The 23,527-nt window shown below is 42.2% G+C and overlaps 2 protein-coding genes across 2 annotated transcripts in view; both read right to left on the bottom strand.

Annotated features, from left to right (window-relative positions):
- The window catches only part of SAR1A (secretion associated Ras related GTPase 1A), a 537,387-nt gene that overhangs the window by 34,153 nt on the left and 479,707 nt on the right, over positions 1-23,527 (bottom strand). The window lies entirely within an intron of this gene.
- The window catches only part of PPA1 (inorganic pyrophosphatase 1), a 478,362-nt gene continuing 470,770 nt past the window's right edge, over positions 15,936-23,527 (bottom strand). Inside the window, exons 8-12 of the mRNA XM_050803669.1 lie at positions 22,727-22,854; positions 22,378-22,463; positions 19,367-19,436; positions 17,970-18,012; positions 15,936-16,287 (exon numbers count right to left, since the gene is read on the bottom strand). Coding sequence (XP_050659626.1) covers positions 16,256-16,287; positions 17,970-18,012; positions 19,367-19,436; positions 22,378-22,463; positions 22,727-22,854 — 359 coding nt within the window. The 3' untranslated portion in view covers positions 15,936-16,255. The remainder of the gene's footprint in view (positions 16,288-17,969; positions 18,013-19,366; positions 19,437-22,377; positions 22,464-22,726; positions 22,855-23,527) is intronic.

Raw genomic sequence — 23,527 nt, 5'->3', positions numbered from 1 at the left:
ACTGAATACATGAACTGTTATCTTCATTATATAATTAATTGAGTAATGTTGCATAGTATTGAATATCTTTATAAATGAAGAAGAGTTCACATTTAAGTTAAAATAAAAGGTTACAAAGGTGTAAATCAATTTCCCCATTTTTAAATTTTATTTTATTTTTATGTTTTTTTATTTGAGACAGAGTCTCGCTCTGTCACCCAGGCTGGAGTGCAGTGGCGTGATCTCAGCTCACCGCAACCTCTGCCTCCCAGAGTAGCTGAGGTGCAATTCTCACACCTCAGCCTCCCAAGTAGCTGGGATTACAGGTATACACCACCACATCTGGCTCATTTTTGTATTTTTAGTAGAGACCAGGTTTCACCATGTTGGCCAGGTTGGTCTAGAACTCCTGACCTCAAGTGATCCGCCCCCCTCGGCCTCCCAAAGTGCTGGGATTACAGGCATGAGTCACTGTGCCTGGCCTGTTTTAGAAATATACATACACACACACACACACACACACACACACACACACACACACAAAGACATGCGTCTCTATCTACAATTGATTCTTGCTATTGGCAATAATTATGTCCTATAAAGTCACCCCAATCATTGAGTCTGCTTCCCTCTGCTGTTCCTTAGGAAAGAGAATTTGTTCAAAAAGAAGGGAGCCCAATTCTGCATACACTTTCCTCCTCAAATTCTTCCAGCAGATTTCTTTGTGGTTCCTACTGGCAAAGATTGTAGCCAGGTGTGGCGGCTCAAGTCCATAATCCCAGCACTTTGGAATGCCGAGGCAGGAGGATCCCTTGAGCCTTGGAGTTTGAGACCACCCTGAGCAATATGGAGGGACCCCATTTCTACAAAAAATAAATAAATGAATTAGGCAGGCATGGTCGTGCATGCCTGTGGTCCAAGCTAGGCAGTAGGCTGAAGTGGCAGGATCATTTGAGCATGGAAGGTTGAGGCTCCAGTGAGCCATGATCACTCCACTGCACTCCAGCCTGGGTGACAGACCAAGACTGTCTCATAAATAAATAAATAAATAAATAAATAAATAAGGCTGGGCACGGTGGCTCACGCCTGTAATTTCAGCACTTTGGGAGGCCGAGGTGGGTGGATCACCTGAAGTCAGGAGTTCGAGACCAGCCTGGCCAACATGGTGAAACCCCATCTCTACTAAAAATACAAAAAATTAACCAGGCATGGTGGCACATGCCTGTAATCCCAGCTGCTCGGGAGGTGGAGGCAGGAGAATCGCTTGAAACCAGGAGGTGGAAGTTGTACTGAGCCGAGATGGTACCATTGCACTCCAGCCTGGGTGACAGGACGAGACTCTATCTCAAAAAAACAAAAAAAAAGAGATTGCCCACTGTGACTGAGCACTAGACTAGGACCCTGAGGGTGCCTGAGGACTTGTTCTACTTTCTGCAATAATAACCTTAACTTTCTAACCCTGCACACTATCCCCATGGCAGGAACTGTAGAGGCAAAGCCACAGCAGGACACAGCAGGACATCGTGAGGTCCCACCTCGCCCTGTCACATCCTCTGACAGAAGCTATGAACACATCCTGACATGGCGAAGGGTCATGACCAGTCTTGGTGGTCTGCAATTTCAGAATCATGCAGATATGGCTTTGAACTTTAATATCAGTTTCCCAATCACCCACCTTGTCCAGTTCAGTGGTAGAGAGGGTTTTTTTCTCCCACTGCATCCCGCCCCACTGGACTATATCAAAATCGTGGGGATGTGACATCTTCCACATTAAAACACATGCACAAGGTAGGAGCCTACTGTCTTGTTATCCAGAATGAGGAAACTGAGTGCCAGAGAAGTGAAAAGACCTGCCTGATGTCACAAAGGAGCCAGGACCTGCATGTAGGTCTTAGGACTCCCAGCCAGAGTTCTTCCCCAGAGTGTTCTCAACTTCATCTCCAGGAGTCTGGTGGCACAGTCATGACATGGCAGCCACCAATAGCAACTTGCCTTCAAATAGCACATTTTTCCTTCAAAACTCATGGAAAACTGGCATTTAAAATTGTAGCCTATGGCCAGGGCAGTGGCTCATGACTGTAATCTGAGCATTTTAGGAGGCTGAGGCAGGTGGATCATGAGGTCAGGAGTTGGAGACCAGCCTGGCCAACACGGTGAAACTCCGTCTCTACTAAAAATACAAAAAAGTAGCCGGGCATGGTGGCAGGCGCCTGTAGTCCCAGCTACTTGGGAGGCTGAGGCAGGAGAATTGCTTGAACTTGGGAGGCAGAGGTTGCAGTGAATGGAAATCATGCCACTGCACTCCAGCCTGGGCAACAGAGCGAGACTGCATCTGAAAAAAAATTTTTTTTAATTTTTTTACATAATAAAATTGTAGCCTATGAAGAAACTTGTCATTATTCACTCCCCAGTAAAATGAAAGCCCCAGGGCTTTGCATGGTGTCTACCCTGTGGCTTCAGTCTCTTTTGGCACATACTGTGTGTCCCCGTGGGGTGTAGAAACTCCAGTGTGGAAAGCCATGTGAAATGCCCATGCAGAACCTCTTTGTGGAATCAGGCAGTCACTAGGCTGCTGACTTAGTCATCTTGAGGAGCACAAAAAGGCAGTCCTGTTTGAAAAGCCATTCGAGAAGCAATCGGAAGGTTATTAACCGAGTTCCTGCTATGGGCGGTGTGGGACGACAGGGGCATAAACATGACTGTGACATGGCCCCTGCTTGTGAGGAGCTGGCAGACTAGTCAGGAATCCAAGTTCTGAAGTCACAGTCCACTTTCATGAGAACAGACAGAGAAGCAAGGAAATGGACTTGAATGTGCAGGAACGGGGCACAGCACCTCTGCCTGTCTCAACAGGGAAGGACAGGAGGACAGGCCCTAGGAGGAGGGCTCCGGTGCGTGGGGGCAGTGACAAGGAGCCACATGTCACATTTGAACATCCACACTATGAAGAGTGACAAGGCTGCTTGAAGCCAGAGAAATGTTGGAGCTGGAAGAGGGCTTCCAGGGGACTTGGGTCAACCTCTTCTTTTGCAGGCGTGGAAGTCATGCGCTGAAGATGACCCAGCTACTAAGCCAGCATCACATGGCTTGCTGGGTGAACAACACAAAGAAGACGACTAACTCGTCTCTGTGCAAGTGCCATGGGGCTAGGATCTGCATTTCCAGCCCCTAGCCTAGTGCCAGGCCCAAACAAGGAACTCAGAGACTTCGGGTCAGCGCGCAACCTTCCCGGAGCCACGTTCATCATAGTAACACTCAGCTCAGGGTTGCTAAGTGAATTCAAGAGTTCCAAGTGAGTAAAGCCTATAGCACAGGGCCTGCATTTAGGAAGTGCTCATAATTGGGAGCTATTATTGTTGTTGCTTTTGCTGTGAGTAGATGTTTGCTGGATGATCTCACACTAATTCTATTAAACCCCACAGAGAAATCTTTTGCTGATCTCTGGCATTTATTACAAGAGCAGTGGTTTCAAACATCAGGGTCCTGGTTGAAAAATGGATTTTAGGCCAGGCGCCGTGGCTTATGCCTGTAATCTCAGCACTTTAGGAGCCCGAGGCAGGAGGATCACTTAATATCAGTAGTTCAAGACCAGCCTGGCCAACATGGTGAAACCCCGTCTCTACTAAAAATACAAAAAATTAGCTGGGCGTGGTGGTGTGCGCAGGTAGGCTCAGCTACTTGGGAGCCTGAGGTGGGAGAATCACTTGAACCTGGGAGGTGGAGGTTGCAGTGAGCTGATATCGTGCCATTGCACTCCAGCCCGGGTGACAGAGTGAGACTGTCTCAAAAAAAAAAAAAGTGGATTTTAGGGCCCAGCCCCTCCCTGTTCTGATTCATTTGACTAAAAAAAAAAAAACAAAAAAACCGACAACTCTGGTGGTTCAGGCACCACTTGGAGAAAGTCTGCCTTAGAGAGCTGGCAGCCCTTCTATCACTGGGTGTGCTGAACACCACTCATCAGTGTTCTCCTCCTACTTCATTTGATTTTTTTTTTTTTTTTTTGAGATGGAGTATCACTCTGTCACCCAGGCTGAAGTACAGTGGCATGATCTCGACTCACTGCAACCTCCGGCCCCCAGGTTCAAGCAATTCTCCTGCCTCAGCCTCCCGAGTAGCTGGGATTACAGGCGCCTGCCACTGCGCCTGGCTAATTTTTGTATTTTTAGTAGAGACGGGGTTTCACCATCTTGGTCAGGCTGGTCTTGAACTCTTGACCTCGTGATCCACCTGCCTCGGCCTCCCAAAGTGCTGGGATTACAGGCGTGAGCCACCGCGCCCGGCCTCATTTGATTTTTTTTTTAAATAAAATAAGACATACTGCATATGCTTTTAGAAAAATAATTCCAAGAGTACAGAAGCTTTTAAAGAAGAAGGAAACTCTCTGACCTTATCTATTCCTTGCTTCCTCCACAGTCCCACTCCCCAGAGGTAATCATAGTTAACTGTGGTTTTAGATTTTCTTAACTGTGGTTTGGATTTGGATTTTCATTGTCTAGGCTTGTAGAAGCGTGTCTATTGATATACGTCTTTCCTCCAAACGCTCCCTTTGTAAAAAACGCAAATAGGATCATATGATAGAGCAGGGATTGGAAAACGTTTTCTGTAAACAGACAAATAGTAAATATTTTTGGCTTTTGGGGTCATATGGTCACTGTTCTAACTACTGAACACTCCATTGTAGATGGAAGGCAGCCACTGACAATTTGCAAATGAAAAGATGTTGGCTATGTTCCAATAAAATTCTACTTACAAAACAGGCAGCAGGCTGGATTTGGCCCACAAGTCACAGTTTACCACAATAGAGTACTACAATTTTCTCTCCTCACTTACATATTTTGAACTTCTTTTCCATATCAATCCATGCAGTGATCTCACTTTTTTTTTTTTTTTTTTTTTTTTTTGAGACGGAGTCTCGCTCTGTCGCCCAGGCTCGAGTGCAGTGGCCGGATCTCAGCTCATTGCAAGCTCTGCCTCCCGGGTTCACGCCATTCTCCTGCCTCAGCCTCCCGAGTAGCTGGGACTACAGGCGCCCGCTACCGCGCCCGGCTAATTTTTTGTATTTTTTTGGTAGAGACAGGGTTTCACCGTGTTAGCCAGGATGGTCTCGATCTCCTGACCTCGTGATCCACCCATCTCAGCCTCCCAAAGTGCTGGGATTACAGGCTTGAGCCACCGCGCCTGGCCTGACCTCACTCTTTAAGTGCTCTGGGTATGGGTAACAGATTCAGCCATTCCTCTATGGGGCAGTTAGCTACTTTTCCAGATTTTGCTATTATAAACAAAGCTGCTGTATACTATGTGTTTGGTTTACTGTTCTGCAGAATGTATTCTTAGAATTGCTGAGTCAAATGTTAAGTATGAATTTAAATTTTTGATAGATATTGCCAAATTGCTTTCAGACTTCTTTTTAAGTTCAGATTGCCATATAACCTTGTGATTCTCATTGCTTAAACTTATTCCTGGGAAGTATTTCCTGTTAATTTAAAGGTTTTGTAATAATCAGGGAAAGATCTCAAAGATCGACAGAGGTAGCAATGAACTATATAGCAATTGATTCAAATTTATAACTCATAAAAACTTTTCCACCATGGCAATTTGCACATTCTTATTAATGCAAAAGTAAATTCCTTTCTGCCTTGAGACTCCCAGGAAGCAGTAGGAGCAGCTTTTTCTAAATGTAAAGAACGTTATGTGTAAAAGCACAAGTTAGGCCGTGGTAGAGCAAATATGCTTATCAGATTGAACATAATTGCCATCAGAGCAGCAGCACATGTAGGCCTGGGCTCAGTGGTGAGTGATTTGGGTTCTCATTCAGACCCTTTACATAACCAGGCCAAGGCATCAGTTTTCCCTATCTGGGGGAAAAAAATGCATTGATCACAGTAAGAGTTGTTGAGATCACAACTATAAACAACCAGCCTTCAATGAACACCCACAATGACACGGACAGTGGGCAAGCTCCTTCACATATGTTCCCGCCAACGCTGTGACACAGATGGGAAAACTAAAGCCCAGACATGTTAAGTACCCACTAATAATGATCCTGAAGGCAGACAAATAACATAAAGCTAGTAGGAAAATACCTGGTCTCAAGGTCAGATGACCTGGGTCCACGTCCTGCTTCAGCCACTTACTGACTTTGCATAAATTTAAGTGACTTTGGCTAAATTACTTAGGTTCTCTGCATCTTTTTCTTATTACAAAAAAAAAAAAAAGAGAGAGAGACTGGGTGTGGTAGCTCACACCTGTAAACCCAGCACTTTGAGAGGCTGAGGTGGGAGGATCACTTGAGTCCAGGAGTTTGAGGTTTGAGACCAGCCTGGGCAATATAGTAAGACCCCATCTCTACAAAACAATTTAAAATTTAGCCAGCCATAGTGGCACATGACTGTAGTCCTAGCTATTCAGGAGACTGAGGTGGGAGGATTGCTTGAGCCCAGGAGTTCAAGGCTGCAATGAGCTATGATTATACCACTGCACTCCAGCCTGGCCAACAGAGCAAAACCCTGTCTAACTAATGAATAAATAAGAGCTTATTTCTCTGTGGGTTAAATGAGATGTGTCAAAATACCTGGCACTCTCATGGTTATTTCCTTTACTCCACGATAAGACTGCACTTCCCTACCATCTTGAGGTCAGGCATGGTCATTCGGCTTGCTCTAGCCAATGAAATGTCTGTGATGTGGTCACTTCTGCGCAGAAGCACCTAATTACCAGTGCAAGACTCCACCACTTTCTTCCTCCGAGAGGCTGATCAACATGAGAAAGCACATGTTAACACGGAGGCGCGATGCTATCATAGGGAAACAGCTGCCCACAAGCAGAGCCGACTTTATGTGAGTGAGGAATCAACTTTTGTTTCCTTAAGCCATTGAGATTGGGGGGGATTACTGGGCGTAACCAAGCCCATCCTACTGTCAGGGTGACCTCGTCTGTCTTGCTCAACACTATATCCCCAGTGTCTAAAACAGTGCCTGGCAAACTCAAATCTCAAGAAGTGTTCCTAAGAGGGCTGTTCCAGGAATTAAGATTTCTTTTGGCTCTAGTAAACAGATAACTTTTATGTAGCATGGATGATGAAAAAGAGAATTTTCCAAACACCAAAACTTCTCTTTGAGAGTTCTGTGTTGTGTCCCACAAAAATTCATGTTGAAGTCCTAATCCCTAGCACCTCAGAATGTGAGGTGTTTATGACCCTCTTTTTTTTTTTTTTTTTTGAAACAGAGTCATTGTTGTCACCCATGCTGGAGTGCAATGGCGCAATCTCGGCTCACTGTAACCTCCACCTCCCGGGTTCAAGTGATTCTCCTGCCTCAGTCTCCTGAGTAGCTGGGATTACCCGTGCCTGCCACCATGCCCGGCTAATGTTTTTGTATTTTTAGTAGAAACAGGGTTTCACCATGTTGGTCAGGGTGGTCTCGAACCCCTGACCTCAGGTGATCTGCCCGCCTCAGCCTCCCCAAGTGCTGGGATGACAGGCGTGAGCCACCGCACCTGGCCTGTGACCCTCTTTTGGAAAACGAATTTCTTGTCTTTAAGGATGCTGAATATAGGCCCCCAATCTCTTCTGCCTTGTAGGGCTTCTGCTGAAAAGTTCACTGTTAGCCTGATGAGGTTCCCTTTGTAGGCGACCTTTCCCTCCTCTCTAGCTGCCTTTAATATTTTTTCTTTCATGTCAACCTTGGAGAAGTTGAGAACTTGGAGAATCTGAGGACTACGTGTTTTGGGGATGGTCTTGTATAGTATCTCACAAGGATTCTTTGCATTTCCTGAGTTTGAATGTTGGCTTCTCTAGGGAGGTTGGGGAAACATTTGATATCCTCAAATATTTTCCAAGTTGCTTCCTTTCTCACCCTCTCTTTCAGGGATGCCAATGAGTCATAGATTTGGTCTCTTTACAAAATCCCATATTTCTTAGAGGTTTTGTTCATTCTTTTTTTTTTTTTTTTTTTTTTTTTTTTGAGATGGAGTCTCACTCTGTCGCCCAGGCTGGTGTGCAGTGGTGCGATCTCGGCTCACTGCAGCCTCTGCCTCCCAGGTTCTCCTGCCTCAGCCTCCTGAGTAGCTGGGACTACAGGTGCGTACCACCACACCCAGCTAATTCTTGTATTTTTAGTAGAGACGGGGTTTCACCATGTTGGTCAGGATGGTCTTGATTTCTTGACTTCATGATCCACTCGCCTCAGCCTCCCAAAGTGCTGGGATTACAGGTGTGAGCCACCGCCCCTGGCTGTTCATTCATTTTTATTTTTTTCTTTATTTTTGTCTGACTGAGTGAATTTGGAGAACTGGTCTTTGGGCTCTGAAATTCTTTCCTCAGCTTGGTCTATTCTGGTGTTAATACTTGCAATTCTATTATGAAATTCTCTTTAAAAAATTTTTTTTATTTCCACAGGTTATTGGGGAACAGGTTGTGTTTGGTTACATGAGTAAGTTCTTAAGTGGTGATTTGTGAGATTTTGGTGCACCCGTCACCTGAGCAGTGTACACTGCACCCAATTTGTAGTCTTTTATCCCTCGACTCCCTCCCACTCTTTACTTCCTGAGTTCCCAAAGTCCACTGTGTAATTCTTATGCTTTTGCATCCTTACAGCTTAGCTCCCACTTATGAGTGAGAACATACAATGTTTGGTTTGGAAAACAAATTTCTTACACCAACAAAAATAAATCACTTAGATACTACACATCACAATGACTGAGACATCGTTTAAAAATAAAAGCACTTATAAAAGGAATAAGAATGTGACCCTTGTTTGGAAACAGGGTCATTGCAGATGTAATTAGTTAAGATAAGGTCATGCTGAGTCGGGCACGGTGGCTCACACGTGTAATCCCAGCACTTTGGGAGGCCGAGGTGGGTGGATCACTTGAGCCCAGGAGTTCAAGACCAGCCTGGCCAATATGGTGAAACCCCATATCTACTACAAATTCAAAAATTAGCAGGGCATGGTGGTGGGCGCCTGTAATCCCAGGTACTCGGGAGGCTGAAGCAGGAGAATTGCTTGAATCCAGGAGGCGGAGGTTGCAGTGAGCGGAGACTGCACCACTGCACTCCAGCCTGGGCCACAGAGCAAGACGCTGTCTAAAAAAAAAAGTCACACTGGAGTAGGATGGACCCCTAATCCAGTATTTCTGGTGTCCTTATACAAAAGGGAAATTTAGACACAAACAGGCACATAGAGAAATACCATGTAAAGACTGGAGTTCTGCTGCCACAATCCAGGAACCACCAGAAGGTAGGAGAGGCCTGGAACAGACCCTTCCCCAGTCCCTTCAGAGGGAACACAGCCATGTCAGCACCTTGATCTCTGACTTCTAGCCTTCAGAACTATGAGACAATACATTTCTGTTGTTTAATGCAATTGTTTGCCACTTTGTTATGGCAGCACTAGCAAACAAATACATGAGTATTATACATTTCCTTGCTTTAACAGAGGAGTGACAGCTTTCTACAGAGGATCTTGCACAAAAATATTGCTAATATTTCCTCCTGCACTATTCCATCCTCTTTCCTTTTCATAATATGAGTAATTCCTATCTAGCAGGCCAATACATGTGAGGTCTCTCACATTATATAACCGTCATTGGAAAACTGATTTCTTACCCCTACAAAATTGAATCATTTTATAAATCACATATTACAATGACTGAGACATCATTTAAAAATAGAAGCACTTACAAAAGGAATAAGAAAAATATTATTAAAATCCAGGCCGGGTATGGTGGCTCACGCTTGTAATCCCAGCACTTTGGGAGGCCAAGGCCAGCAGATCACTTGAGGTCAGGAGCTTGAGACCAGCCTGGCCAACATGGTGAAACCCCATCTATACTAAAAATACAAAAATTAGCCAGGCATGGTGGCAGGCACCTGTAATCCCAGCTACTCAGGAAGCTGAGGCAGAATTGCTTGAAACGGGGAGGCAGAGGTTGCAGTGAGCCAAGATTGCACCACTGCACTCCAGCCTGGGTGACAGAATGAAACCACATCTAAAAAAAAAAAAATTCCGAATGTGGATTGGGCACAGTGGCTGACACACTTTGGGAGGCTTAGGCAGGAAGATTGCTTAAGCCTAGGAGTTCAAGACCAGCCTGGGCCACATGGTGAAACCCCACTTCTATATAAAATAGCTGGAGGTGGTGGCACGTGTCTGTAGTCCCAGCTTTTCAGGAGGCTGAAGCAGAAGAGTTGATTGAGTCGAGAAGGTTGAGGCTGCAGTGAGCTGCAATCATGCCACTGTACCCCAGCCCAGGTAACAGAGTGAGTCTCAAAAAAAAAAAAAAAATTGAATGTAGTGACAAGATACATAGATTTGTTTTTCCCTGCTACTCCATGCTAAGCACACTATAATCCCTGGAAATGGTAAGACAGACGACCAAAGAACTCTGAAAGGTGGTAAGAGGGCAAACTGGTTTGGGATCCCAGGATCACAGGCACAGCACACAGCAAGGCACATGCATCCTGACACCCAGCCTCCTGACCCTCAGCCTAGCAACAGAAGGCTCATTCCTTCCCTGGATCAAACAGGGTTTGTTCCGGTGAGGTTGACACCACTGGCAAGGGAGATCAACTGGGAGCCGAGCCAGAAACACTCAACCAGGGGAGGGACTCTCCTCCCTGCAAGCCCTGAGACACCTTTTCCACCAAGAGCTACAGAGGCAGGTAGGTGGGCAGGCTGAGCCTGAAGGAAAGACCGAGCTATAGCAAGTGGCCTAAAGCTTCAGGAAGCTTCTTCATTCCTGCGGCCCAAGACTCTCTCCCCAACTCAGACACTAGAGCAGCAGGGGTCGGGGACCAGTTGGGGGACACCCCCTTCCACCAGAGACAACAATGAGCCACTTCAGGCACCACCAGCAGGAACAAACAAGAGCCCAGCAGCACTGGATAAACCATGCAGAGCAAGATAACACTGCAAAGCTGCTGAAAATTAAACCGCCATTGGAACCACAGACCACAACTGTAGACCAAGACCCACGTGCCAAAGCTAAACAGGGTGCTGCCTGCTAAAACAAAAGATTTAAATAGGACCTACAGTCTCCCAACCTAACAGACAAAATGTCTCCAATACTATTGACAACCACCCATCATACTAAGAACCAAGAAAATCACAATTCATATGAGAAAGAGCAATCAACAGATGCCAACACTGAGGTGAATCCTGATATGAATTTTAAAGCAACTGTCTTAAAAGTGCACTGTCAATTAGAAATTCGGTAGAAACAAATTAAAATACAGAAAATCCCTGGCCAGGCACGGTGGCTCACACCTGTAATCCCAGCACTTTGGGAGGCCGAGGTGGGCAGATCACTTGAGGTTGGGAGTTCGAGACCAGCCTGACCAACATGGAGGAACCCCGTCTCTACTAAAAATACAAAATTAGCCAGGCATGATGGCACATGCCTGTAATCTCAGCTACTCGGGAGGCTTAGGCAGGAGAATCGCTTGAACCCGGGAGGCGGAGGTTGCAGTGAGCCGAGATCATGCCATTGTACTCCAGCCTGGGCAACAAGAATGAAACTCTGTCTCTAAATAAATAAATAAAAAGAAAATCCCCAAAAATGGAAGTTAGGTGACAGAGGATAGAATCAATGAAGTAAGGACATAACAGAACTCAGCCAGGTGAAAAAGAAAAAGAACAGAAGCTCCTGACCCAAGGGACAATAACAAAAGATCTAACATTCATATCAGAGTCCCAGAAATAGAGCAGAAAGTAGGACAGAAAGTATTTGAAGCTGGGTGTGGTGGCTCGTGCCTGTAATCCCAGCACTTCGGGAGGCCTAGTCAGGCTGATCACCTGAGGTCAGGAGTTCAAGACCAGCCTGGCCAACATGGCAAAATCCCCTCTCTACTAAAAATACAAAGATGAGGTAGATGTGGTCGTGCATGCCTGTACTCCCAGCTACTTAGGAGGCTGAGGTAGGAGGATCACTTGAGCCCAGAGGACCAGGCTTCAGTGAGCCAAGATTGCACCATTGCACTCCAGCCTGGATGACAAAGTGAGACTCTGTCTCAAAAAAAAAAAAAGAGTATTTGAAGAAGTGGCTAAAAATCCCCCAAATCTAGTGAAAGACACAAACCTACAGATCCAAGATGATGAGCAAATCTCACAGGATAAAGTACTAACATATCCATAATTACCTCTGCCCTGGCCAAGGAACCTCAGATCTTCAGTTTCTCAGAGACCACGGCTGGGGTCATAAGCTTATAGTTAGGATCTTCCTTATAGGTTGTCATAGGTAGGTTTGTCAAACAAGACTAGGTTACTGAGCTTGTCTCGAACTTTGCCACTGGACTACTTTTCAGCCTTGGCCCCAGATCTCTTCACTGGGTCTTTGTCTTTCTTTGTTGACTTTCCGGCATCTTTTTTCTTCTTGTGGTCCTTGGGAAGCATCGCAAAGCTCAGAGAGCAGTGGTGACCACTGCAGCTTTGCTGAGATGTTGGACTAAAAGGAAGTACTGTTCAGGAAAGGGCCAGAAGCCTCCTGCCACTGTGAGTACTTCTGGGGCAAAGGAGGCAGTATAGATTAAAAAAAAAAAAAAAAAAGTGACACCTTTATACTGCTTATAAGAAACTCACTTCAAATTCAACATAAATAGGTTGAAAGTAAAAGAATAGAACAAAATATACCATGCAAACATTAGTTATTTTTTTAAAATGCAGGAGTAGCTATAGTAATATCTGATAAAGTAGACTTCAGAGCAAAGAAAATTACTAGTGACAAAGAGGGACATATGTAATAACAGAAAGTTCGGGCCGGGCGCAGTGGCTCAAGCCTGTAATCCCAGCACTTTGGGAGGCCGAGACGGGTGGATCACAAGGTCAGGAGATCGAGACCATCCTGGCTAACACAGTGAAACCCCGTCTCTACTAAAAAAATACAAAAAACTAGCTGGGCAAGGTGGCAGGTGCCTGTAGTCCCAGCTACTCGGGAGGCTGAGGAAGGAGAATGGCGTAAACCCAGGAGGCGGAGCTTGCAGTGAGCTGAGATCCGGCCACTGCACTCCAGCCTGGGCGACAGAGCGAGACTCTGTCTCAACAACAACAACAACAAAAAACAGAAAATTCAATCCACCAGAATATATAGGATCCTAAAGTGTACTCACCAAATAACAGAGCCTTAAAATATATTAAACAAAAACTGATAGAGCTAAAAGTTCAAATGCCTTTATGGTTATAATCGGGGAATTCAATACCTCCATTTCAGTAATTGATACAACTACTAAAGAGAAAATCAGCAAGGGTATAGAAGATCAGAACAACACATAAACCAACAGGATCTCACTGACATAAACAGAACACTCCACCCAACAATAACAAAACACATGCACCCATGAAACACTCTGGACAGACCATCAAACAACCTCAATAAAAGAATCGAAATGATAGTGTGTTCTCTGACCGCAATGGAGCCAAACTAGAAATTAGTAGCAGAAACATATTAGGAGATGTCTAAACACACGACTAAAATTGATCTGTCAATTTAATGCAATGCCTATTAAAATCTCAGTAAGATTTTTTACAGGCATAGACAATAGACATAGCCAAAACTTATTCTAAAATACATATGAAGAGGCACAGGCCCTAGTTAGACAATCTTGACAAAGAAGAAAAAAGTGGGAAGAATCTCTCTATTTGATTTTAAGGCTTACCATATAATTACAGTCATCAAGAGAGTGTGGTATCGGCAGAGGGTCAGACATACAGATCAATGGAACAGAACAGAGGACCCAGAAATAGGCCCACACAAATATGCTCAATGGATATTTGACAAGCGTGCAAACCAATTCCATGGAAGAATAAGCTTTCAAAAAAATGGCACTGGAGACATAGGAAAAAATGAATCTAGACCTAAACCATAAACCTTATATAAAAATAAACACAAAATGAATCATAGGCTTAAATGTAAGCTATAAAACTTTTAGAAAAAAACACAGGAGAAAATGTTTGCAATCTAGGGCTAGGAAGAGTTCTAACTTGATACCTAAAGCATGATCCATAAAAGGAAAATGTAGTAAGATGGTAAGATTTTGCTCTGTGAAACAGCATGTGAAAACAATGAAAGAACAAGTTACAGACTGGGAAAAAATATTTGCAAACCAAAACTTAACAGTTAAAAAAGCAACTATACAATTTTAAGATGAGTAAATGACATGAGCAGACATTTCACCAAACAGGATATATAGGTGGCAAACAAGCACATGAAAAGATGTTTGACATCATTAGCTATTAGAGAAATGCAAATTAAAACTACCATGAGATATTACTACATACCCAACAGAATGGCTAAAATACAATATAGTAGGCCAGGCAGGGGAGCTCACACTTGTAATTCCAGCAGCACTTTGGAAGGCCGAGGCAGGTGGGTCACTTGAGCCCAGGAGTTTGAGACCAGCCTGGGCAACATGGTAAAACCCCATCTCTACAAAAATTAACTGGGCATTATGGCACACAACTGTATTCCCAGCTACTTGGGAAACTGAGGCAGGAGGATTGCTTGAGCCTGAGAGGTGGAGGTTGCAGTGAGCCAAGATCGTGCCATTGCATTCCAGCCTGGGTGACAGTGAGACCCTGCCTCAAAAAAAAAAAAAAAAAAAAAAAAAAGACAAACCAAAGGCTGGCAAGGATGTGGAAAAATTGAATCACTCCAACATTGCTGTTGGGAATGTAAAATTGGACCATAACTCTAGAAAATTTGGTACCTTCTGATAAAATATGCATCTATCATGTGACTTAGCAATTACACTGCTAGAGATCTGAGAGAAATGAAAATGTTTTATGTCGACATGAAAACATGTACAAAAATGTTCACTGCAGCTGTATTTGTAATGGCCAAACACTGGATCAGCCCAGACATCCTTCAACAGGTAAAACATATACATATCATGGAAAGTACTCAGCAATAAAAAGGAATGAATAAAAAGAATGAAACATTGATATATGCGGCAACTTGAAGGACTACCAGGAAATTACACTGAGTGAAAAGCCAATCCCAAAAGGTTACATACTGTATGATTCTATTTATATAATATTCTTAAAAAGACAAAATCATAGGAAAATGGAGGACAGATTAGTGGTTGCCAGGGGTTAAGGATGGTGGTGTGGGGAAGACAGGAGGGAGGTGGGTGTGGTTATAAAAGGGCAACACGAGAGATCTTGTGGTGTTGAAACTGTTCAGTATCTTATAGGACACATAAGCTTACATAGGTGATTAAACGATAGAATTGTAAATTATATAGAACACATCATAGAAATATTCATTAATACAAGTGAAACTAGGAAGTTTGAATACGATTGGTAGATTATATCAAAGTCAATGTCCTGGTTGTTATACTATAGTTCTACAAAATGTTACTTTTAGGGGAAACAGTGTAAGGTGTACAGAATTATTTGAATTATCTCTGAATTATTTTTAGAACTACATGTGAATCTATATTCACTCCAGCCTGGGTGACAGAGTGAGACCCTGTCTCAAAAAAAAAACATCTGAATGTATGCTACGTGCCATCACATGAATAATGTCTGTTTCACAGATGAGGGAACTGAAGTTGAGTGGTTGGTAACTGACTTAAGATTACAGAGCTAGTAAGAAGACAGGCTGGCATTCAAACTCTGGTTTGTTCAGCTGATAACTTAGAATATAATGTAAATGACTTAAGGGTTCAATTAGTTGACTGACGAAGTAAAAAAATAACTATTAATATATAACTTCAAAGGGTGAGCAACATTGTGCTTTCTGCTAATGTGATACAAATTTAAAAGCTTTTGCTTTAGAATGGTATGCTAGGACTTAGGTACTAGAGCATAGTATCAAGAGTACTATAAATATAAGGGGTTTCTTTTTTTGTCTAATAATTATACATTTGAATTATAAGACTATCAACAGAAAACAAACACCAAAAAGTACCCATACCTACTTAATGTTGGCTTCAGATTAAAATAAAAATATCCTAAACCAAGTTTCAGCAAAATAATTTTATTTCCTAACATATGGTAACATACACATCCAATATGTGCTCCCCTTGCACATCTATTCACAAGTGACTTCCAAATGACAACTGCTTTGATATTTAAGCATGTGTTAAAAGTTATCTTAGTTGAGATTTGAAAAATGCTTTAGATGGATAACATTCTGAGTATACTGGATTGGTCACAGCAGAATTTACTTTAGTTAGATGAGTTCTACAAATTTAAAGCTTTGAAAAGCTACTACTTTTACATCTAATACATCCAGATGAATACGATGCAGCAATATCAGCTTGTATTCCGGATAAATCTCATTAGTTTTTCTGGTGATGGAACCACTTATCCACTGTATTCGGAGAAAAGAAAAACAAATTAGAATTCCTGCTAAGAATCAAAATTACACCTAACATATAACAAAGACTAATATACTTGCTTTAATGAATTCTACTATGAATTACCTGAAAATGAATGGACATACATACAAAATTTCTCTACAGCACATGCAAGTGTTTTCTTTTGGGCTTTCTTACACTTCATGCTAATTGTATAGTGTGATTTTCAAACTTTTTTTTTTTTTTTTTTTGAGACAGGGTCTCACTCTCTTGCCCAGAATGGAGTGCAGTAGCAGCAATCATGGCTTACTGCAACCTCCATCTTCCAGGTTCAAGCAATTCCCGTGCCTCAGTCTCCCTAGCAGCTGGCATTACAGACGTGTGCCACCACATCTGGCTAATTTTTGTATTTTTTTGTAGAGACAGGGTTTCTCCATGTTGGCCAGGCTAGTCTCAAACTCCTGGGCTCAAGTGATCCGCCCACGTCAGCCTCCCAAAGTGGTGGGACTACAGGCGTGAGCCATCACACCCAGCCTTCAAATTTGTTTTTTTTAAGTGGCAGAATCATTTTCTTACCAGAAAAATCTTACAGAGAATTCTGACATCTAAGGAGGAGAGAACTGTTTTCTGGGTGAAGCAGCCTGTGGCTAGATGGGAATGTGGAGATCAGCCCACTCAGGGTCCCCTCCAACGTCCAGCAGGCACCTCCACGGAACTCAGAGGGGCACAGTGGGTCATGGTTTGGAAACCGCTATGATACAGTGTGGCACTAAAGGTGATATGTAGCAGCTCATCTTCCTTCCCACGCACACTACAGAATTCTAAAAACATTTCTCACTCTCTTCCCTCTCTTCCTGTGTATGTGATATGTTAAAAATATGTATGTAGCTGGGTGCAGTGGCTCACGCTTGTAATCCTAGCATTTTGGGAGGACAAGGTGGGTGGATCGCTTGCCTGGGTGACATGGCGAAACCCTGCCTGATTAGTGTTCAAGACCAGCCTGGTTCGAGACCTGGTTTGAGACCAGCTTGGGCAACATGGTGAAACCCTATCTCTACAAAATATAAAAAAATTAGACAGGTATGGTGGCACGTGTCTGCAGTCCCAGCTATTTGGGAGGCTGAGATGAGAGAATCACTTTAACCTGGGGAGGTTGTGGGTACAGTGAGCTGTGATCACGCCCCTGCACTCCAGCCTGGGTGACAGAGTGACAGCCTGGGTGACTCTGTGTCAAAAAACAAGCCAGGTTCAGAAAGACAAATACCACATGATCTCATTTATATGTGGAATATAAAAAAGGTGAATTCATAGAGGTAGAGAGTAGAATGGTGGTTGCCAGGAGCTGAAGGATGGGGAAAGGGCAGGTGATGGTCAAAGGGTACCAAGTTTTAGTTAGACAGAAGGAATAAGCTTTAGTGATCTATTGCACAGAATGGTGACTGTAATGTCTATTTCAAAATTGCTAAGAGTAGATTTCAAATGTTTTTACCACACACCAAATAATGATTAAGTATGTGAGGTAATGATTTCTTAATTAGCTGGATTTAATCATTCCACATTGTAAACATATATCAAAACATCACACTGTATGCTATAAGTATATATAATTATCATTTGTCAACTAAAAATAAAAGTAACAATTTTTCCATACATCTGTGTAATTTTTAATGAAATTTTACTGGAATAGAAATCTTACCATCTGTTGGTACTGTGCAAGCAGATTCACAGGGTGGTGGTAACTAAAATATAAAATATTAAAATCTATTAGTCTAATCTCATTTTTTAAAAAGCTAAAAAGGTATACTGACAAAAATTTAGGAGAATCTGGACTATCCCAAATTTTAGGATCTAAACATAATTTGTAATATATAGGAATAACAGAAAGTTTGCTCTAGTGCTGAGATGCTAACAAATTCAAGCCTCTTGGATGGTACAGTGGCTCACGCCCATGATCCCAGCACTTTGGGAGGCCGAGGTGGGTGGATCACAAGGTCAGGATTTCAAGACCAGCCTGGTCAACATGGTGAAACCCCATCTCTACTAAAAATAAAATTATCTGGGCGTGGTGGCAGGCGCCTGTAATCCCAGCTGCTCGGGAGGCTGAGCCAGAGAACTGCTTGAACCTGGGAGGCGGAGGTTGCAGTGAACCGAGATGGCGCCACTGCACTCCAGCCTGGGCGACAGAGTGAGACCCGTCTCAAAAAAAAAAAAAAAAAAAAAAAAAAAAAAAAAAAAAATTCAGGCCTCTTGACTTTTTATGACATGGAGAATAATTAAAACGAAAAAACCGATTTATGCATATATAACAATTTTATATATACACACATATTTATAAAATATGGGCAAAGTGTTCTCACTGAAAAATTATGATAGCTAACCACTGGCTTTTCCCTTACAATTTTTCTTATTTATCTCAACTTTGTCAGGATTCATACATAAATAAAGATAAATCTAAATGTACTGGTTTCATCATTAAATTGTCCTTTTTTCCTTCTTCCACCCCATTAAGAAGGCAATAAAAAAGTCAGACCTCATTTTCTTTTGTTTTCCTTATTTAGTATTATAAATGAAAATAATTTAAGATGATCTCATTCAATCTTTTGGTAAATCCAAATCAAATAATTAAAAATAGTACAAAAGCAAAATTATTGCTTTGATGGGTGCTTTTACTACCTCACATGAAAGCCTTTCTTAGGTTACAAATCATTCCTGCAATGGCACCTAAAACTTTGATACCTTCCTCAGTCCTTGCTAAAACCAAGTAAGTAAATTCCCATTGGTTCTTTTGTGGAAGTGGCTTATGATGGGTTATAGGCACACAGGTTACTTGGTACATTCTGGAACCATTTTGAGTTTTACAAATTTTACTACCATGCTATCTGTCCAACTTATGATTGATTAGAATCACTCCCTCAGCTTCTCCCTCAGTCAATGGCCACTTGTATGTGTTCATGGTTTCTAATTTCAAGACTCCACACAGTAATATGCATACAAAAGGCACTCAAGTATTTGTTGAAATAAGTACTTCCTCTCCCCATTTAGCATCATAGTTTTTAGCAACCAGGTTTTTTTTTAAAGGAAACTTTTACATACAGCATCCACAATGGCTCTGGCAGCATCAGGATCACACTTGAAGGGGCTCTCAGACACAGTTGTATTCATGCTATTAAATAAAACAAAAGTAGTCATAAGACAAAATAACAAAAATTATCTCTTAAGAGTTAAAAATTGAGTTGAAAGTGGTTGACCAGGTGATGTTCAAGTTTAGTTTAGTCAAAAGCTTTTTCACGTACATTTAACATTCTAATTATTTATTCTGGCAAGGCATAGCTATTCTTGTGATCAATTTTATTCAAACATCTTAACAAGTTCGGATTTAAGAAACTGAGATTGGGCCGGGCACGGTGGCTCACGCCTGTAATTCCAGCACTTTGGGAGGCTGAGGCAGGCGGATCACAGGTCAAGAGATTGAGACCATTCTGGCCAACATGGTGAAACCCCATCTCTACTAAAAATACAAAAATTAGCTGGGCATGGTAGCGCGTGCCTGTAGTCCCAGCTACTTGGGTGGCTGAAACAGGAGGATCGCTTGAATCTGGAAGGCAGAGGTTGCAGTGAGCCGAGATCGTGCCACTACACCCCAGCCTGGAGACAGAGCAAGACTTTGTCACAAAAAGAGAAAGAGAAGAGAAGAGAAGAGAAGAGAAGAGAAGAGAAGAGAAGAGAAGAGAAGAGAAGAGAAGAGAAGAGTAGAGAAGAGAAAAGGAAGGAAGGAAGGCAAACAAACTGAGATTGAATGCTTTGTAACTCTCACTGAAATAGCTGAGAAATGTGAATTAAAATGAGAAACATATCTTTCTTAATTGGAAAAAATAATGAAACAAACAAACAAAAAAACCCAGTTCCTGTAGTGCTGGTGAGACATCTGAAACAGACACTTCTGGCAGGAGTCCTGGTTCAATCTTTCTGAAAAATAATTCTGTAAAATGTATCCAAAACCTTTTAAAAAGCTCGTAGGTCTTGATAGAGAAATTCCACCTCTAAGAACCCAATTCAAGACTGAAACGGTAATTTACAAAGGTGTTTACCATATACTATTTCACTATTAATAATAGTGAAAAATTGCAAGTAACTAAAATGTCCAATAATAAGAAATGATTAAAAATAGTTTATCCTTCTTTGCAGGGGATTTAAAAATAAAATATAAAAAGGTTTATCCATAAAACATATTATACAGAGATGGAATATTATATTATTAAAATATGATCTTTCTAGACTGGGCATGGTGGTTTGCATCTGTAGTCTAAGTGCTTTTGGAGGCTGGACTGTGAGAGGATCACTTGAAGCCAGGAGGCCAAGATCAGTCTGGACAACATAGCAAGACACTGTCTCTACAACAAATTTAAAAATCATCTGGGAGTGGTGATTTGTGCCTGTAGTCCCCAGCTACTTGGGAGGCTGAGACAGAAGGATCACTTCTTTGAGGTTACAGTGAGCTATTACAGTAACATCGCACTTCAGCCTGGGTGAGAGACCCTGTCTCTAAAAAAAAATTATATTTTTAATGACACGAGGAAATGCTTATTATATAGTGTTAAATTTTAAAAATCATAAGACAAGCCGTATATATAATACAATCCTAATTTGTTTTTTGTTTTTTTAGCCCACTTTAGTCTAAAATATGGATCATATTTTAAAAATACATTTTTTTGTTTATCCATAGTTCAAGTTTTCCTATATATTAGTCATTATAGTATTAATATAATATATGCCCAATTAGAAATATTCCATCAAGGCCGGGCATGGTGGCTCACGCCTGTAATCCCACCACTTTGGAGGCCAAGGCAGGTGGATCACGAAGTCAGGAGTTCGAGACTAGCCTGGTTAACATGGCAAAACCCCGTCTCTACTAAAAATACAAAAATTAGCCAGGAATGGTGGCATGCGCCTGTAATACCAGCTACTCTGGAGGCTGAGGCAGGAGAAACAATTGAATCCGGGAGGCAGAGGTGGCAGTGAGCTGAGATAGTGCCATTGTACTCCAGCCCGGGCAACAAGATCAAGACTCTGTCTCAAACAGCAACAACAACAAAGAAATACTCCATCAAAATGAAAAATGAATAAACTTTGCTTACCTGTTATTTAACATACATTAAGACCATTTTCATAGAAATCGTTAAGATACCAAAAAATAGAGAAGTTAACTTAAAAGCCAAATCTTTTTCCTTTTTTTTTTTTTCTTTTGAGACAGGGTCTTGCTCAGTTGCCCCAGCTGAAGTGCAGTGAGGCAATCACAGCTCACTGCAGCCTTGATCTCCAAGGCTCAAGTGATCTTCCCACCTCAGCATTGCTACAGGCAAGTGCCACCAGGCCTGGCTATTTTTTTTTAATATTTAGTAGAGATGAGGTCTCACTATGTTGCCCCCACAGTCTCCAGTTCCTGAGTTCAAGTGATCCTCCTGCCTCAGCCTCCTAAAGTGCTGGAATTACAGGAATGAGCCACACCACCCAGCCAAATGCCAACTCTTAGGATTGTACAATTTTACACAAATATATATAACTCTTCTCCATTTTTCTTCTGTTTGAAGGACAGTGTTTTCATTTTATAGGACATTATCCTGACACAGAATAGAAGATTTCTGGGAGAATTATTTCTGTACATTAGCCTTTTCTCATACTCTCTCTCTCCTTTTTTTTTTTTTTTTTTTTTGAGACCGAGTCTCACTCTGTCACCCAGGCTGGAGTACAGTGGTACGATCACGGCTCACTGCAGCTTCAACCTCCCCAGGCTCAGGTGATCCTCCCAACTCAGCCTCCTACGTAGCTGGGACTACAGGTGTGTACCACCATGCCCAGCTAATTTTTGTACTTTTTGTAGAGATAGGGTTTCTCCATGTTGTCCAGGCTGGTCTTCAACTCCTGGGCTCAAGCGATCCGTCCACCTTGGCTTCCCAAAGTGCTGGAATGACAGTTGTGAGCCACCACACCCCGCCTTGTATCTCTTTTCTAAGTGAAAGTAACAGCACAGTGTCTTATGATTATTAAAACCTCTTCTGCAAGCTGGTCTGCTTTGTGTGTTAAACATGCAAAGTGTTTACACTTACCAACTGATTCCTTTTCCATTCGTTTTCTTAGTCACTAATGCTTTCCAATGGTCATGAGTGCTTTTAATAATATCAATTGCAAAGTCCTATAATTTGAAGAGATTTGCATTACAATGATAAAAAGGTATTCTTTTCCTATTATCAACATTTCCCCAAAGCCTGATAATTTGTCTCTTTTGAATCATTTCCTTATTCTAAAAATGGAAGAGAATATTAAAGTGAATAAACACCAAGACTGTGTTATGTTTCCAGACTTCTGTTTTATGAATCTTTAGATAGTAACAATATGGTTAAATTATAAGTCTCAATAGAAATGAGCCTAAAGCTACAGTTCTGAATGACATATTACCTTATCTTTAAATTCTGCATTAAAAGCAAACTCGTTTTCTGGTTTTCCATCAGGAACCTTATACCTTCTAAACCAGTCCACAGTAGCTTCCAAGTAGCCAGGTTTCAGCCGTTTGACATCATTGATATCTAAGAAGAGAAGAAGCATAAGATGACAGTGACAATGATTTTTTTAAAAAAGAAAGAGAATAAGCAGATTTCAAGATGCACAAATAATTACACATTCAACAAAAATTCCAAGTACTTATTTTGAAAGAGCTGTGCAATGACTTATCATGGAAGTTCAAGATAATGTTGGAGCGAAGCCCCTTGTTGAGAAGAGAAGCCATACATTGAAAGGAAATCATCTAGTGTCTCCAAATATCTCTAACATTAAGTACAGAGAACAATCAGTACAATAGTAATCTCTGTTAGGTAAGGGCAAACAGCTGGTGGCTACATAATGAAACAACCAGTTTGGCAAATGTAGATAATTCCTATGAGAAGTGTACAAGATACTGAAAAAGACAGAGGTTATCTTTTTTTTTTTTTTTTTTTTGGAGACAGGGTCTCTCTCTGTCACCCGGGCTGGAATGCAGTGGCCCGAACAAGGCTCACTGCAGCCTTGACCTCCAGAGCTCAGGTGATCCTCTCACCTCAGCCTCCTGAGTAGCTGGGACTATAAGCATGCACATGCCCAGCTAATTTTTAAATTTTTTGTAGAGATGGGGTCTTGTCATGTTACCCAGGCTGGTCTCAAACTCCTGGGCTCAAGCAATCCTCCTGCCTTGGCTTCCCAAAGCACTGGGATTACAGGCTTGAG

This window comes from Macaca thibetana, chromosome 9, assembly GCF_024542745.1.
Source record: "Macaca thibetana thibetana isolate TM-01 chromosome 9, ASM2454274v1, whole genome shotgun sequence".
In the NCBI taxonomy this organism is placed as follows: Eukaryota; Metazoa; Chordata; class Mammalia; order Primates; family Cercopithecidae; genus Macaca; species Macaca thibetana.
Note: the sequence above shows the minus strand (reverse complement) of the source record. Positions and strands in the feature narration are given on the sequence as shown.